This window comes from Neophocaena asiaeorientalis, unplaced genomic scaffold (assembly GCF_003031525.2).
Source record: "Neophocaena asiaeorientalis asiaeorientalis breed wild unplaced genomic scaffold, Neophocaena_asiaeorientalis_V1.1 scaffold78, whole genome shotgun sequence".
Lineage (NCBI taxonomy): Eukaryota > Metazoa > Chordata > Mammalia > Artiodactyla > Phocoenidae > Neophocaena > Neophocaena asiaeorientalis.
The window spans coordinates 6543343-6561362 of record NW_020175018.1 but is presented as its reverse complement, the minus strand read 5'-3'; the positions used below and the strand labels follow the sequence as shown (position 1 = coordinate 6561362).

Sequence of the window (18020 nt, the reverse complement as noted above, 5' to 3'; positions counted from 1 at the left end):
AGGGGCGAAACAGGGAGACGGGACATACTTCTGGTTGAGTTACAGAGGCGAGATCCTGGGCTGTACAGATATACCCATGATTGCATTGGGCCTCGCCGCTCACCTGCTCTGAGTCCTTGGGTCAGTCACCTGACTTTCAGTGGCTCCGAGGGGATCATTGTGACCTGGCACCCGGGGCTGGCGTGCTGGCTTGGTGAGGCAGTGTGTGGCGAGTGCCTCGGGCCGTGTCCGTGGTAGGAGCTCAGGATATGTGCATTCCTGTCCCCCTTCCGTCCCCAAGTGAGAAGTTCCAGGATGCCATCTTTAATAAGGTGGTAGGTGGGATTCTGTTCGGCATCCATAAGGTAGCATTTTGTGTGGTGTTATTTTGGAAGCGGCGTTAGGGTGACTGACGGCAGCCTTCCAGCCTGAAATTGGCTTTGGCATTTGTGCACTTGCAGCTCTCTTCTCTGCTGCCATATGACACACAGATTTGGATCCAAGAATAGAGATGGGTGGAGTCTGAGGACCAAGCAAGTGACTTATTTTCCAGCCCTTTTTGATGAGGCGTCCACCTCCTCCCGAGTGGTCCCTGACACCGCCGCAGACTGTTCTTGTCCTTGAACCTGTTCTCTCCTCTTGCGTGGAATTTCAGGGCAGAAAGGCTCTCACTTTTCTTAACTGGGCAGTAGAGGTTGAAGAGCTAGCCTGAGGCTCAGCTCTCCAGCCTTCTTATTGTATGATCCTGGGCTGGTTGTTTGACGTCTCAGTTCTTCATCTGGAGAAAATAGGTATAATAACTTCTGTAATCCTCTGAGCTCTGGGAATGCATAGTTCACCCGAGGATTACGGGAGTACATGCTTGAAAGCATTTGACATCCTAGAACGTGCAACAAGGGCTCCTTCTTCTTCTTTGCTTCTTGAGAGGCTTTGCTGATTTCCTCCTTTCCAGGGTCCCAGCCATTATCGACTACAATCAATTTTAGAACATAACCTTATCCCAGGCAGAAGCCCCGAGCCCATTAGCAGTCACTTACTGTTTCCCCCAGCTGCGCACCCCTAGCTGAAGGCAGCCACTAAGCTTTTTTCTGTCTTTATAGATTTGCCTGCCCTGGATATTTCATATAAATGGAATCATGTAGTCTGTGATCTTTGGTGACTGGCTTCTTCCATTTAGCATAACATTTTCCAGGTTCGTTCGTGCTGTAGCAGGTATCTGTCGTTCATTTCTTTTCATGGCCCAGTGATAGCCCGCTGTATGGATACCACATTTTATTTATCCTTTCATTAGTTGATGGACATTTGGGCAGTTGCTACCTTTCGGATATTATGAATAATGTTGCTGTGAACATTCATGTACAAGTTTTTGTGTGTACCTGTGTTTTTATTTCTCCGGGGTATAGATCTAGGAGTGGAATTGCTGGGTCATGTAGTAATTCTGTTCAACGGTTTGAGGAACTGCCAGACTCTTTTCTAAAGTGGCTGCAGCTAGTTTCCAGAAGTTTTCACCAGCATGTGAGCGCTCCAATTCCGCCGCATCCTCACCGGCGATTGTGATTATCTTTTCGATTATAGCCATCCTAATGGGTAGGGAGCGGTGGTATTTCATTATGATTTGATTTGCATTTCCCTGATGATGAATGATTTGAACATCTTTTCATGTGCTTATTGACCATATGTATATCTCCTTTTGAGAAATGTCTTTCAGATCCTTTGCCCATCTTTTAACTGAGTTATTTGTGTTTATTTATTTATTTATGGCTGCGTTGGGTCTTTGTTGCTGGAGGCAAGCTTTCTCTAGTTGCAGCGAGGGGGTGCTACTCTTCATTGCAGTGCGCAGGCTTCTCATTGCGGTGGCTTCTCTTGTTGCAGAGCACAGGCTCTAGGCACGCGGACTTCAGTAGTTGTGGCACATGGGCTCAGTAGTTGTGGCTCGTAGGCTCTAGAGCTCAGGCTCAGTAGTTGTGGCGCACGGGCTCAGTTGCTCCACAGCATGTGAGATCTTCTCAGACCAGGGATCGAACCTGTGTCCCCTGCACTGGCAGGCGGATTCTTAACCACTGCGCCACCAGGGAAGTCCTAGGCCTCTTAAGTTATTATTTGTATGTTCATTCCACAAATAGATGTTGAGCACCTACTATATTACTAGTTCTTGTGCTCAAAGCTGTGGATAGAGTATGAATAAGAAATGCAGAGTCCATGAATTCTAAAGCTTATAGGCTGGTGCAGAAGATAGACAAAGAACAAGTAATTGCATAGGCATTTAATTATTATGGTCCTAATCTTTTTCTGAGGAGAATTCTGAGGGGGCAGTGAGTATATAACGGGGAGATCAAGGCCCGTTCTCCTGAGGAAGGCACATTTGATCTGAGTCCTAATGAATGTGTTGGGATTAGTGGGAGAGGTGGGGGTGGGCAAGAAAAAGTATTCTAGGCAGAGGAGATAGCATATGCCAAGGTCCTGAGGAGGAAGGAACAAAGCATTCCGAGGAACTGATAGGAGGTCTCTGTGGCTGCAGGTTGGGGGGGTGGGGAGGGGCAGTAACTCAGGCTGTAATAGTGCACAACATGTGGGCTGTGGTAAAGACTGTGACCTTGGCCATACGAGAACTGGGGAACAATTAAAATAGTTTTAAGCAGGAGCGGGGGTGTGTTGCCTTTTTTGGTGCAGTATGGCAAGTGGGTTAGAAAGGGCAAGAATGAGTGTGGGGAGACACCTCAGGAGGCTGTTTCTGTGGCCTGGATGATAGCTCACAGCATCTTGGAGTTGGGGGGTGGCCGCGGAGGATGAGAAGCGACAGAAGAATTCATAGACACTTTGGGAGTTGGAGTTAGTGGAACCTGGTGAGTGTTGCAATTGGGCGAGGTGCATAAAGGGAATTTTATTTTATTTTATTTTATTTCTTGTTTGGGGTTTGTTTTTGTAGGTCCTTTTCTTCTCTTGTGTTTCCCACTTCGAGAAGTTCCTTTAGCATTTGTTGTAGAGCTGGTTTGGCGGTGCTGAATTCTCTTAGCTTTTGCTTGTCTGTAAAGCTTTTGATTTCTCCATCAAATCTGAATGAGATCCTTGCCGGGTAGAGTAATCTTGGTTGTAGGTTCTTCCCTTTCATCACTTTAAGTATATCATGCCACTCCCTTCTGGCTTGTAGAGTTTCTGCTGAGAAATCAGCTGTTAACCTTATGGGAGATCCCTTGTATGTTATTTGTCGTTTTTCCCTTGCTGCTTTCAGTAATTTTTCTTTGTCTTTAATTTTTGCCAGTTTCATTACTATGTGTCTCAGCGTGTTTCTCCTTGGGTTTATCCTGTATGGGACTTGCTGCGCTTCCGGGACTTGAGTGGCTCTTTCCTTTTCCATGTTAAGGAAGTTTTTGATTATAATCTCTTCAAGTATTTTCCTGGGTCCTTTCTCTCTTCTCCTTCGGGCACCCCTATAATGTGAATGTTGTTGCATTTAGTGTTGTCCCAGAGGTCTCAGGCTGTCTTCATTTCTTTACATTCTTTTTTCTTTATTCTGTTCCGCAGCAGTGAATTCCACCATTCTGGCTTCCAGGTCACTTATTCATTCTTCTGCCTCAGTTATTCTGCTATTGATTTCTTCTAGTGTGGTTTTCATTTCAATTATTGTATTGTTCATCTCTGTTTGTTTGTTCTTTAATTCTTCTAGGTCTTTGTTAAACATTTCTTGCCTCTTCTCCATCTTTGCCTCCATTCTTTTTCCGAGGTCCTGGATCATCTTCACTATCATTCTTCTGAATTCTTTTTCTGGAAGGTTGCCTGTCTCCACTTCATTTAGTTGTTTTTCTGGGGTTTTATCTTGTTCCTTCATCTGGTACATAGCCCTCTGCCTTTTCATCTTGTAGTTCTTCTTGCTTCTGCTGTCTGCCCTCTGGTGGATGAGGCTGTCTAAGAGGCTTGTGCAACTTCCCTCAGGGAATTTTAAAAATGGCTCCCAGTTTTTGTATGTGCAGCAAGCGGAGGGTGGTCTGATTCACCGAGACAGAGGTCGTCTGAGTGCTGGAGCTGTGGGCTGCAGGCCTGGGGTGATAGAATGAAGGAGCCCAGCTTTCAGTTGACTTGGGAGGGCTGGTGGGCCGTCAGAAATGTGTAGGTTGGGCAGGTTCGGAGCTCTGGGCCTGAGAAATAGCCATGGAACTAGGCACCTAGTGGCCCCCGAACAACTTAGTAAGGGGTGGTTCTGGTGGCCTGGCGGGGTGAGAGGCAGATTGACTTAGGCTTAGGAGAGGGTGGGAAGTGAGGAAATAGATAAGGAGCTAGAAAACGTTTCCCAGAAGGTTGTGTGGGGAAAAGGACTGCCGTGTAGGGAGCATCTGGAACGTTCAGAGAGACACGGCCAGGCTTAAGAGGGTGTCAAGGAGGAACAGCTTGGCACTTGTCAGTCAGAGGAGGGACCTGCCAAGACACAGATCTGCAGGCTGGGGGATAAACGGAGGTGCCGTTATCTGGACAGGCACTTTGAGTCCTGTTTTATAAGGTTGGCACGAGCGTGCTGACTGTGCGACCAGAGGAAGTGTGTTCATTGTCTCCCTGGGTGTACTTTCAGGACGTGAAGAAGTCCCGGTTGCCCATCCTGATAAAAGCATCGCGGTCACTAGGGAGTGTGTGCCAGCTCCCTGCCCCCCAGGAGGTGGTGGCCCAGCAGCAGGGGGAGCTGAAGGAGTTTAAAATTCACAACAAGCAACGTCACCAGAAGTTAATTCTGGCTGAAGCAGTGATGGAGGGGAGGCCAGCACCAGAAAAAGCGCTCCTGAAAGGTAAGCACCAAGGAAACCGTATCCTCTGCGAGAAGATGAACGGCGTGACAGGACGGCCAGAAACGTCAGCCGCGTTGTTTGGAATTGCAATACGTTTGAGTATAAATTTCATGAATTGCAGTGACTAATCTTGACTCCTGACAAATATACAATCGAGGGAACGGGGTAAGGAAAGCTCGTTTGTTGCTTTCATTTTATTCCAGAGCGGGCAGAGGGGGACTGGTCGTGCTCCCAGGCCTTGTGAGGTCACTGACCCCTTCACTTGCAGTTGTCTGGGGGCTCCATCTGTGGAGGCCTCAGTCCTCTTTGCAGCGTTCTCTGGATGGCCAGGCCGCAGTTGTTCGGGTTCTTCGGGGCTCATTCTAAACCCTACTGACCTTATGGCTTCTAGAAGTGACCTGCCTCCCTACTCACTTGGAATCTGCTGTCTTTGCTCTCCTGGGAGCTCCCCAAGTAGAGAGCCTTGGGGTTACAGAGTATCAGGGTGAGACTCCTAGACTTGGAGGGAGCACGTCAGTGGGATCCTCTAGCCCGAGACAGTGGTGCTTAAGAGATGTTGCCCCTTTGAGAGTCTGGGGGAGGCTGAGGGCCTTCTCATGCGTGGAGCACCGTCCATCATCTTTAGAGCGCTCGTGAATCCACAAGAGCACTTCTCTTGACTCCTGATTTTTTTTTTTTTTTTAATGCGGTACACAGGCCTGTCACTGTTGTGGCCTCTTCCATTGCGGAGCACAGGCTCCAGATGCGCAGGCTCAGCGGCCATGGCTCACGGGCCCAGCCGCTCCGCGGCATGTGGGATCTTCCCGGACCGGGGCACGAATCCGTGTCCCCTGCGTCGGCAGGCGGACTCTCAACCACTGCGCCACCAGGGAAGCCCTTGACTCCTGATTTTGAACTTCTGCTCTAAGCGAATGACAACAGCATGCAATAACAAGAACGGCAACAGTGGTCTTTTATGTATTTATTCGGAAAGGATGTATCAGGTCCTCCTGTGTGCCAGGCACTGGGGAGATAGTGAACAAAAGAGACCGAGTCTGTGTCCAGCTTGTATATCACAGCGGGAGGAAGACAGTAAGCCGTGAGCAGATGTACCGTGTGTGAAATGATCGGTGCTGTGGAGGGAGATAAAGCCGGTGAAGGACACGGGTAACGTGGAGCGGGGGTCGGGTTTGCTAAGGTACGTGGAGTCGTAGAGAGCGCCTCCCCGATGAGGCGATATTTGGGCGGAACCAGGAGGAGAAGGGGTCAGGGTGATGGTAGACCCGCTAGGCCCTCATAGGCAGTCTAGGGCCTTGTCTTTTACTCCGGGTAAGGTTGGAAACGGCCAGAGGGTTTTGAACAGCGGAGTCACGTGATCTGACTTATGCTTTAAAGCAGGGATTGGCAAACTGTGTCCTGTGGACCAGGCTCGCTGTGGGTTTTTGTAAAGTTCTATGGGAGCGCGGCCCCCTGCATTCATTTGCGCGTTGTCTCTGATGGCCTTTGCGCTGTGATGCAGGGTTGAGTAGCTGTGATGGAGACCCCGGGGCTTGCAGTCTCAAATACTCGTTATTTGGCTTTTGAAGAAAAGTAGGCAGGCCTCTGCTTTAAAGGATCACTTTTTTTAAAAAAAAATTTTATTTATTTATTTAATTTTGGCTGCGCTTTGGGTCTTCGTTGCTGTGTGTGGGCTTGCTCTAGTGGCAGCGAGCAGGGGCAACTCTTCGTTGCAGTGCACGGGCTTCTCACTGCGGTGGCTTCTCTTGCTGTGGAGCACAGGCTCGAGGCGTGTGGGCTTCAGTAGCTGTGGCATGCGGGCTCAGTAGTTGTGGCGCATGGGCTTTGTTGCTCCACAGCATGTGGGATCTTTCCGGACCAGGGCTCGACCCTGTGACCCCTGCATTGGCAGGCGGATTCTTAACCACTGAGCCACCAGGGAAGTCCTAAAGGATCACTTTTAATGTGAACCATGGGAAGGATGTCATACCCTGAGGTGGAAGGATTGAGGAGAGCCAGGCTCGGAGGGCCTCAGGGGTCTGGTTTGGAACTCTTGAGATGCCTGTTGGAGGAGAGGTCTGGGCCCAGGTCAGCATGTTGCGGTATTTGAAGCTCTGAGGCTTGGAGACAAAGGAGGTAGGTCTGGGAACCGAGCCTGGGCCTGAGAAGGAACAGCCAGTGGGGTGGGCGGCCCAGGGAGCATGGCCTCCCGAAGCCGAGCGGGGAGCAGATTAGCTGTGTCAGATATGCTAGTGAGACAAGTAAGTCAAGGACTGGGGCTTGGCCTTGGGATTTAGCGTTGGGGGAGTCCTTTGGGGGGGGGGTTGCCATAGAGGGGTGGAGAGGAGCAGGGCAGTCGGGGGCCACGGTGGCCATGAATCTCGAGGGATTCCATGGATCGGGACGGTGGGTGTCTGCAGGAAGGCGGGTGTTGTCAGTGGTGTAGTCTTACAGCATGAGCTGTGAAGCCAGAGTTTTTAGGGAAGAGAGAGAATGGTCTGGAAGTGTCCTTGAAGAGCAAAGGTGCTCACACATTTCCAGGCCCATAGTACAAGGGAGAGAAGCATCCACTCCTGGGGAGGTTGCAGGAGAAGCAGTATTTGCTGAGGAAGGGTTGGAGACAGGGGTGGACGATTGCGTCCGAGCGGGGGGTTTTCAGAGCGGTTCAGGCCTGGGAGGTGACTGGGGGCCTCGGCCTGCCCGTGGTGATGAAATAAAATGAGTGCCCGTTACTTACTGAGCCCCACTGTCCACTTTACATACATGATCTTGTTGAATCCTCCTAACAGTCCTCTGAGGCAGGGACACTAATTATTCCCATTTGATCGTTGAGGCAGCAGTTTCAGAGATAAAGGGACTTGGCTACGGTCACACTGTTGCCGACATCCCAACCCGGATCGGAACCGGCCTGCCTGATTTCAGAGCCTTTACTTTTCCTCTGCTGTTTCTGGGAGCCTAGTATATGATACCGTGCGTATGGCTTTTACGATGAGCCACGTAGCCAGAGGTATTTTCTGTTTAATCTTAGGTTCTCTTTTGGGTTTACCACAGTTGAGGTTTTAAGATAAGTTGGGCTTTGGTAGGATTGCTCTTCCCTCCCTCCTTCCTTTCCCAGCGTCCTTCATCCATCCATCTACCCATCCAGGCACCCATTCACTCATGCAGTGAATGTTCCCCGAGCGCCTGCTGTGTTCCTGGCCTCACACACAAGGTGTAGGGGAGAGAGAGGAAGAAGATGCAGTCTCCGCCTTCTGAGGGCTCCCTGTCTCCTGGGGCGGGGACCGCGGCCAAGGTGGCTGAGCCGCACAGGGGCCCTGGCACCTTGCCCAGGGCTTGCCATTTGTGCTTAACAATGTTTTGATTTCTTGCTGAGACCCTGGGGTGCCTCAGCCAGGGGCTACTTCTGCAGCTGCCTGGAAGGCCCCGGAGGCCCCTCTTCTTGGGAAAAGCGGGCCTGAGTCTATAGAATTCATTTTCTCACTCATGGTTTTAGAAGAGCCTGGACTTAAACTGTTTCAGACAAGCTGCAGTATATTTATGCTTTTTATGTCCTGTTATGGCAGCTCGATAGATTAATTTTATCTTATGAATTGCATTTTGCCTCCCCAGTGTTTTTATTTTCCCTGTTGTATCTTTGTGTTCTTCTTAGTTGCTTGGCTAAGTTTCAGGCCTGTGGTTTTATCTGGTTTTCTTTCTCTTCGTGGATGCCTGTAGCCCAGCCCCTCGTGGGAGCAGCCTACCGGGACCAGGACAGCCTGGGAGAGCAAGAAGGACTCAAAGCCACGCTGTGTGTCTGGAGAGACAAGGAAAGGGACAGGGATCAGCAGGCCAGCTGTGAGACCGGTCAGAATTCCCCCCCTGGCCTCTTGAACAGCTACTTTGTGTCGGGCACCATTTGGGGTGTTTTATACAAAAATTATTACTAAGCCCTGCAACAGCCATCCTAGGGCGTGGTCACTGTTCCCATGTAACACTTGGAGAGGCTGAGGGTTTTGAGAGTCAAGGTATAGTAGGGTGTCGGAGCTTATAGTCCGTTTGTCTGACACTTTTCTCCCAGGCAGTGGGCTGGGCTCTGGTGGTTCAGCCTCAGAGGACTCAGGGCCTGCCCTCGGGGGCCTCGCACTCAGCCAGCCGTCCTCAGCATCCCTGCAGTGCTGGCTGTTGTTAGGTGTGCACGGTTGGCCTCCCGCTGCCCGGGGGTGGGGTGGACGAGGGGCAAGCCTGAGCTGACACCCAGTTTGGGGGTTTGTCAGGTGGGTCAGCGGGAAAGGTACAGAGACATGGGCGAGGCCCCAGGCAAGCTGTATCCTTCTTAGAATTGTGAAGTATCACAGGCATACAAATAAGCACAAAGAATAAAACAATATTCATGATCCCATTCAACCGCGAACAGATGCTTAACATTTTTTCTTTTACCTTAGATTCTTTTCTCCCCTCTTAATTAAAAAAAAAAAATCACCATTAAGGTGGCCCTGATTCACTCTGTAAGAAATCATTGTCTTCAGGATCCTAAATTTGTCATGGGGTGGCCGTGGGGAAAGACAGTCTCTGGGGAAGTACTGAGCTGTGGGCCCTGTTCCCAATGGCGTATGCTTCCCAAGGCCTGCAGTCAGTACACTGAATGCGTGGTCACAGGCTTCCGCGTGTTCTGGGCTTTGAGGAGGAAGCCACTCCCCCAGATAATCAAGTGCCCTTTAGCTGAATTGTAGGAAGGTCCAGAGCGGCACTGTTTCCTGTAATGTAAATAAATGGTTCTGGGGACATCCTTTGATTTCTCGTTCGTGGTTAGTTGGTTACTAAAGGCTTCTTGACTGATTGGCAGCTTCCCCTTTCCTCTCAAATCCCCATCATTAGTGACCTTTTTTCCTTTTTCTTACTGTGCTTTTGCCTCCGCCTGAATTTCCTCCCTTTAACTGTTGCCCAGCTGATGCCTCATCCTTCTGGTCTCTGCTTGAACGTCACTTTCCAGGGCACGCCTTCCCGAACATTCCCATCAGCCCGCCACGTCTTGGTCTCGTAGCGACTTTGCTCAGTGACTGCCCGCCACGAGGCTGGTACTGCCTGTGATGGCTTCACTGCTGGCTCTTCCTCAGTAGCCCCTGGACAGGAACTTGAGAAATGGATGAAGGGGGCGCCACAGTCATTACTGGCCTTCACATCGAGGGTTGAGGACTGTCTTTTCCTTGTTATGCCCCCCTGAGATGGGGACCCCAGTTGCAGGAGGCAGTGTTCAGACGGTCAGACCACCAGGCTTGGACAGGGGGCTCTGCTGCTTAGTGTCCCTGAAGCTTGGGCAAGTTCTTATCTCTAAACCTCAATTTCCTCTTTTGTAAAATGGGGTTATGAGTGACGCCTCACAGGGTTGTTGTGACGATCAAGTGGACAGCATAGGTGAGGAGCTGGGTGCCTGGGCCAGGTCCCAGCACATAGTTATGTGTCCTGACGCCTTGATACACCTGCAGGTTCACACTGTACACTACGGCTTGTAATCCTCCATCTCTCACACCCTCTGTGCAGTGATTTTTTTAATGAAAAAATCCTCCTTTGGACCTTTATCGAGGGCTGTGGAGCAGAGAATGCAAAGCCGCATCGCCATGCTGATGCTGAGCTGTGAGACTTGCCATATACTGGCCTGGGAGGCTAGGAGTCAGATCCTTGCCTCTGCGAAGTCAGAAATTGCTGTAGGTTAGGGACACTTCTCAAGTCAAAATTACGAGTGTCAAGTGTCTGAGTGTGTTTAAGGAGCAGAGTTTAAAGTGGAGGTCTAAGTGTGGACGTGAGGATGAACCTCCCATTCACGATGAGGGTGTGTGTGTGTGTGTGTGTGTGTGTGTGTGTGTGTGTGTGTGTGTGTGTCTAAACAGTCTGTGTCACAAAAGGACGCATGTACAGGGCTTACATTTGTCTTTGCCTCGTGATTACTTAACGAAAGTCATCAGAACTGATCTTTATTCCCATGCGTCAACATCACTTCTTGCCATGAAATTCCATTATCATGAGGTTGTTATAGCAAAGATATTTCCTTATCTTGGAGTGTGATTCACTGGTGAGATTTCTCCCTCTGTGTCTCTTACACTCGTTCAGCCAGCAGGACTTACTGGGTACCTTCTCTGCTCCAGGTCCCATGCCAGACACTGGAGAAACAGGTGAATGACATGGTCTCCACCCTAAAGGACCTCAAGAGATGAGTTTTTCTAACAAATTTTGTGCACTAAAAATGCTCTATCAGGAGTGCTTCCTTGAGGTCACGTAGCAGCAGCTTTCTAAAATAAAAAAGTTTATTTTATGGTATTTGCGTCGTGAGCAGAGAGACAAGAATGGGCTTAAAGCCACGAGGAGCAGCCACAGAACCCAGAAATTGGAATGTACAGTCTGACAGGGATTTGTATGTGCCTTTCCTTCTGAGAGGTCTCCTAGGTCATCTCATCCAACCCACATTGCTGCCCTGGCAGTGTTTCCCCAAGTCCACAAGCCTTTGTTTGCGAGCCTCCTGTGATAGGCGTCCTCTTCCATCTTTGAACACTTTCAGGGAAGCAAAGGATATTCGTATTAGTTGGTCTCCTTCGCTGCTGTGTGCCAGACACTGTTAGCCTTTTTGCAGGTATTGTCCCATTTGATGCTGAAAACAAAACAGAAGCCTTAGGCTTCGCAGTAATTGACGTTCTCTCCATTTTGCAAATGAAGCTCCTGAGGCTCAGAGAGGCTAAGTCACTTGCCTAAGGTCACACAGCTAGTAAGTGGCAGAGCCAGAGTTTGAAACCAGATCCATTGGATTTCAGAGGTGGGTTTTTCTACTATATTCTGCTGCTTCTTAAGTATTCAAACCACTCCTTGTATTGAGCTGAGCTTTCCCTGGACAGCAGGCATTGTGGTATGTGGTTAAGGATAGAAGCTCTAGACTCAGGCCCGACCTTGAAACCTCACAACAAGCACATGAGACATCTCTTTGGGGAAACTGAGGCTCTGGGCAGTGAGTTACTTGCCTAACGCTGTGCAGCCAGCAAGTAGCAACGCTGGGTATGCGCCCTCTTCTCTTTGGCTGCAAAGCTGCGTATTCTTTCTGCAGTACCATTCTGCCTCCCACAGGAGTTTGGCCACGTACCTGGGGATTTAAACTAGCTGTAAGGAGATATTTCCTGGTAGGATTGTGAGTCAGTGGAACAGCTCGCTACAGGGGACATCATGGCATCCCCGGAAACTTGTCAATGTGGAAATGAGAGGACGACTCTCATCTGCTGTGGATTTTAGAATTACTGGTTTTTGATGTTCCTTCACTCATTGCCCAGTATTTTTTCAGCCCTTCATTTACACCAGGTCTGGGCTGGGTACTGAACAAGGCACTGAGAATGTGAAGATGTAAGGCCAGTCCCTGCTGGGGAGGAACTTGCAGTCCAGTGAGGGAGAGAGGAACCCAAGTAACTAAGTGCTGTGTAAATAAATGAATGAGCCAGTTGCCAGGCATATGCTAGCACCGAGCACATGGTACGTCTGTCTCGGGTGTTATGTGTAAGGCGCTGTGGAAGCACAGAGGGGAGTGACTGTTTGAAGATGGGCTTGCAGAGGGGAGAAAATCAGATCTAGGTGTTGAGGGATGAAGAGTTCACTGAGGAGTTGTTAAGGAGGGAGCCAGGTGTATTCCAGGCAGGGGGAACAGCACATGCAAAAGCATGGAGGCGTGAGCAGCCTGGTGTGTGCAGGGAATTATGGTTAATTTAGTAGGGACTCTCCATCGGTGGTGCCAGGGGATGTTCCTGAAAAGGTTGCCTGGAAGTAGATCAGGCAGGGTCTCAGATGCTGTGAGAAGAAGTTTCGATTTAGGTGGGAGTTGGTGGTTATGGTGGTTGAATTCACTTTTTAGAACAGTCGCTCTGAGAAAGAGGACAGATTGAGAGGGAAGAGGGAAGGCCAAGAGCCAGAGGGGCTTGGTGGGAGGCTCCTGCAGTGGTTTCTGCTTGGCGGTGGCTGTGAGGAAGGACCGAGGGGATGGATTTCAGCAGTGGAGATGGAGACACCGACATAAATGTGTTTTGATTTTCAGACTCCGAAATTTACCAGCCTGATGACCTTGCCATCTTTCCACCGTGCGAAGAGAATCCTTCTGAAGACTTTCCAGATTCCACTTCCGTAGCTACATACTTGAGTCCTAAGAGTCAGTTTTCCGCTAAAGTCAGTGTGGTTGAGACCGACCAGCTGGAGAACAGCAATACCTCAAATGATAAAGAAACCTTAAAACGGAAAATCTGTGACTTGGAAACCGAGCTCGAGGTCTACCGGAACTTCATAATGCAGCTTCAAAAGCACTCCCAGTTCAGTGAGGCCATCATCACAGTTTTGTGTGGGAGAGAAGGGGCCCAGGACGGCTTGAACAAGTCCAGGGGCAGTACCGACGAAGAAGAAATGACCTTTTCAGGTTTGCACCAAGTACGTTATGTGAAACACATGAAAATCCTCCACCCGCTGGCCCCAGAGATGATTGACAGCAGGGCTCTGGAGAGCCTCAGCCTGCAGCTGGTGGACCAGGAATGTGAGCTGCAGAAGGAGCAGAATGTGAACATGGAACTTTCCGGTGAAATCCATAACCTGCAGAATAAGTTCAGAGATCTCTCACCCTCAAGGTACGTCCCACCTGTCTTCTCCCACGTTTAAGCCTGCAGTTCCCCAACTTGCCACTAGATCGGCACCCCCGAGCTAAAAGGGAATGCTGCCCTGTGATGGGGGTCCGGTGTGTGCTGGGGAAGGCTTGAAGGCACCGTGAAGGCAGCTACGCCTGCGGGGAAGTGACATGTGAGCCACAAGGAACAGTGACTGTGCACATACTAGTCTGTGTCTCCTGAAACTGGCCAAGCAGGTTTTGCCCTCCTCAGGTTGCGGACTCGGGGTTAAAGGTTTTATACCAGGCACTTGGTGAGTTATAGTAAGTTTGCCGAATGGCAGTATTTACCCCTGACCCTGTTAATGGCTTTTACTGTGCTGACGGGGTGGGGGTGGGGGGGTGAGGTGGAGGGGTTCGGCGTGGAGAGGGCGGTGCTGAAACTGATGTCCTAGGCAGGGTGGGAGGAAAGTAAATACTGGCCACATCTTTACCCTTCAAGGTCATCTTAGAGAAATAAGCCTTTGTTGAGAGAGAAGAATCCTCAGGCCACGAAGATACGTTTTGCAGGCATAGATATATACAGTTTTGCTTCACGAGATTCGACAAACATGGGGTCATTTGTAAAGCTGACCTTCACTGGACACTAATTTGAGACAAACACATAGTTTTGAATTGTCAGGAGCCAGAGTGCATGTTTCAAGACCTCCCAGACCGTGTGGTTGAAGGCAGCTGGTATTTAGCGAGAGGCAGTTGGGTCAGACCCCTGGTTAGGCATTTTTCTTACTTAACCCTCACAGTCACCTGAGAACGAGGTGTACTTTTTTTTTTTTTGCGGTACGCGGGACTCTCACTTGCGGAGCACAGGCTCCAGACGCGCGGGCTCAGCGGCCATGGCTCACGGGCCCAGCCGCTCCGCGGCATGTGGGATCTTCCCGGACCGGGGCACGAACCCGTGTCCCCTGCATCGGCAGGCGGACTCTCAACCACTGTGCCACCAGGGAAGCCCAGAATGAGGTGTTCTTAAACTGTGTGTTTGTAGGTGAGGAAACGGGGCCCCAGAGAGGCTGCCGTGACTGAGAAGGTGGCCTGGGAGGGTTCGCAGAGCCAGCTGGTCCGGTCCACGGTACCCTGGGCTGATGCTCCGGCTCTTTCTCGTCCATTAAACCGGCCCCACCTGCAGTGCTGCTGTCACGTGATCTCTCTGTGCTTACGTGGGGTTGAAGGTGGTCGCCAATCATCGTTTCAGGGAATGGGGAACATGGGGAACGGAAGGGTCAGGGTCTCTGGCAAGCTACTCTGTGGCCAGCTTCCTGCGCCCACAGTTGGTAAGGAAGACAGCCACGCTTTCCTGAGCTTGCGTTTTTCTCACTGCCGACTAATACTTGTGGGCTCACATAGGGAAGGACGGATGTGGCATCAGGAGGCGGTGTTGTATGGACAGAGTTGGGTTTGTTGTTTTTTTTTTAATACATTTATTGGAGTATAATTGCTTTACAGTGTTGTGTTAGTCACTGCTGTATAACAAAGTGAATCAGCTATACGTATACATATATCCCCATATCCCCGCCCTCTTGCGTCTCCCTCCCACCCTCCCTATCCCACCCCTCTAGGTGGTCACAAAGCACCGAGCTGATCTCCCTGTGCTATGCAGCTGCTTCCCACTAGCTAGCTATTTCACATTTGGTAGTGTATATATGTCCATGCCACTCTCTCACTTCGTCCCAGCTTACCCTTGCCACTCCCCGTGTCCTCAGGTCCATTCTCTACGTCTGCGTCTTTATTCCTGTCCTGCCCCTAGGTTTGTGAGAACCTTTTTTTTTTTTTTTAGATTCCATATATATGTGTTAGCATACGGTATTTGATTTTCATTTTCTGACTTACTTCACTCTGTATGGCAGACTCTAGGTCCATCCCCGTCACTGCAAATAACAGAGTTGGGCTTTGAAGGCAGAGCTGTGTTTAAGTGAGAAGTCTTCACTGTTTAACCAACCTGCCATGTCCAAGAGTCAGTTTCCTCTCCTGTAAACGGGGTGTTCATACAGTTGTTGCGAGATTGAGAGGAACAGATAACTTATAAAAAAGACACTTAATCCAGTGGCTGACAGGTCGTAGACCCTCCGTGAATGGTAGTTCTGTTTATGATTATCCTCTGACCTTTCACGTGAGAGGATAGAGTCCTGTTTTTGTTTTTCTGCCTTACAGTTTCTTTTCTGTCCTTCGTGAGAATTGGTGCTGGGTCCCCTGACCCTTGGAGCACTCGTTTCTACAATTCGGACTAGTATTTTTGAAGAGTGAGTGGAAACTAATTGTTCTCTTGAGTCCTTGCCAATCTGTACTTTAATTGGGGGCTTCGTAAGGTTAAAAATATTGCGGAACAACCTTTGTTCCAGCATTTGTTGGCTGTTTTGAAATCGAAGGAGGAGTGACCTTGTACAGTTGCAGTTTTTCTAGAAGTATAGATACTTGCATAGCTGCAGGCTTTTCAAAATTGTGCTCTGTCATTTCTCCAATTAGTGTTAAAGTCGTGGAAATTCAATTCTAAAACGGTCCAAGCATTTTCTTTTCCCTCCTTTTATCAGGTATGATTCGTTAGTTCAGGCCCAAGCCAGGGAGCTCTCCTTTCAACGACAGCAGATTAAGGACAGCCACGGCATCTGTGTCGTTTATCGTTGGCACATGAACGCCATGATCAAGGCCTTTGAGGAGCTGCTGCAGGCCAGCGATGTGGATTGCCGTGTGGCCGAGGGTTTCCAGGAGCAGCTGAATCAGTGCGCGGAGCTGCTGAAGCAGTTGGAAAATCTGTTTCTCAAGGGTAAGTGGGGCGAGGGACTGCGGATCTTAAGACCCATCAGGAATTGATCCAGGACTTCTTGGAGGGGCCCAGGAGGAACGGACTCCTTGGCCTCTCCTTCCGCCCCTCTGCCCTGATGAGATGATGGCAGAGCCCCACTGGCTGCTGCTTCCTCCTGGTGACCACTTCCGCGTGGTTGGCGGTCTGCAGTGTTCCAAACCTGGGGTCCAGTGGAGGGGCCTCGGGGGCCAGGCTGGTGAGGCGTGGCCACGTGGTTGCCAGTTCCTCCAAATTTTCAAGACAAGATGGAAACCGGGGTTTGGCAGGTAAAGACTTGTGGATTTTTAATCTTGGCAGCAACAAAGAAAACAAACAAACAAGAAAACCCAAACTTTCATTGGTTAACAACATAGTCGAGGGTCAGAGGTGGTCAGAGAAAGGATGAAAGAAAACCTTTGCTACATGCTAGGTACTTGAATAGATGTTATCGCATTACAATTAAAAAATAATAATTTGCATTTTCTTTGAGATCTCAACAAAGATCATCCATCTTCATCCGCTTTGCCATGTTTGCTCTCTCATTCTCTTTTTCTCTCTAGATAGACACACACATACATACACACACACACACACACGCGCGCGCACACACACACACACACACGCACACATTACTGATAAGTTTTCCTGACCCTCTGAGAGTGGTTGCGGTTGCTTCTTCTTCCTTGGGGAATCTCGTCCTCCCTTGGCTCCTAAGAGGACACTGTTCGGAGTCAGTACTCCCGCCCACCCCACTGGCTGCCCCTTTGAAGCCCTGCCTTCAGCGCCGGTTCCAGATCTGAGTGGGTTTCCCCCTCCCTGCCGCCACGGCTCCAGCTGGCTGCCGTCACCTCGCCTGGGTGGTTGGCGGTCCTCTCCTCTGGCCTCTGTGCTTCCACCCTTGTCCCACAGCGGTCCGTTTTCACTGTAGCCAGAGTGGCCTTTACAAAGCGTAAGTCAGGTCATGACCGCTCTCTGCTCAGCATCAAAGGCTTTCCTTTGTGAGTCATGAGGGTCAAGTTAAATCATGGACGTGAGGCCTTGGCAGAGTGCGTGGCTCGGTGCATGGCCCTGGAGTCCTGAGTGCTTACTCGCATCTCTACTTGTGAGCCTGGGGGCTTCATCCTCAGAACAACTTGATTTATGTGAGGAACTTGGCCTTCACAGAGGGAGGTCAGTTGCTCAAAGTCACAACTGACATGGCAGAACCTGGATTTGACCTCAGTCTTCATGCCTTCATACATCCACACAGATGGGTCATGAGGGTCCACGTGTGTTCAGTGTGATGCCAAGATAGAATGTGGGGGTAGTTTGGCCTTCTGGGCTCCGGGAATGTTTTTCCTCCGTTTTTAAGAAGGGCCCAGCCGCTTAGGTGCGTCGCAGGCTGATTTTCTAGTACCAGCTCCCGGGACCTCTGACACAGGAGCACTTGACTTTTTCCAGCTTTACGAAATCTACTTTTATTCTGGCTAAGGTTTTCCAAATAAGCTAGTTTCCATTTTATTATTGGAGGGATAAGTGGGTCCTCAAGAGAGAGCTGTGTCTTCCCGGCCCGAGGCATTTTCCATCTGTCTCTTTTCTTCCTACAGGCCCTCAACCTGGGAGTGGGAGGCTGAGAGAGACTGCCTCTGGCACCAGGTGCCCTCCCTCCCTCATCCACCCGCCTCCCCTTGATTTATTTTTTAGTTATTTACCTTGACAGACCCAAGGAGATCTCACTTCTTGTTTCCTATGGGTCTGGAAGCAGAAGCATTTCGGGCTTAGCAGACAACACAAACACAGAACTTAATTCTCTTCTACAAAAGGCATAGAAGTCTCAGGAGCCTCACTACAGCAGCTCTTTTTCTTAGAGAATAAAATGTAACAGAGGTGG

General features: G+C 49.9%; 1 protein-coding gene across 10 annotated transcripts in view; it reads left to right on the top strand.

Moving 5' to 3' along the window:
- Positions 1–18020, top strand: part of CDK5RAP2 (CDK5 regulatory subunit associated protein 2) — a 181755-nt gene that overhangs the window by 123949 nt on the left and 39786 nt on the right. For all 10 annotated transcript variants that reach the window (XM_024762304.1, XM_024762298.1, XM_024762306.1 and 7 more), the window contains 3 exons: positions 4541–4751; positions 12766–13342; positions 15900–16132. In XM_024762304.1, the coding sequence (XP_024618072.1) occupies positions 4541–4751; positions 12766–13342; positions 15900–16132 (1021 nt within the window). The remainder of the gene's footprint in view (positions 1–4540; positions 4752–12765; positions 13343–15899; positions 16133–18020) is intronic.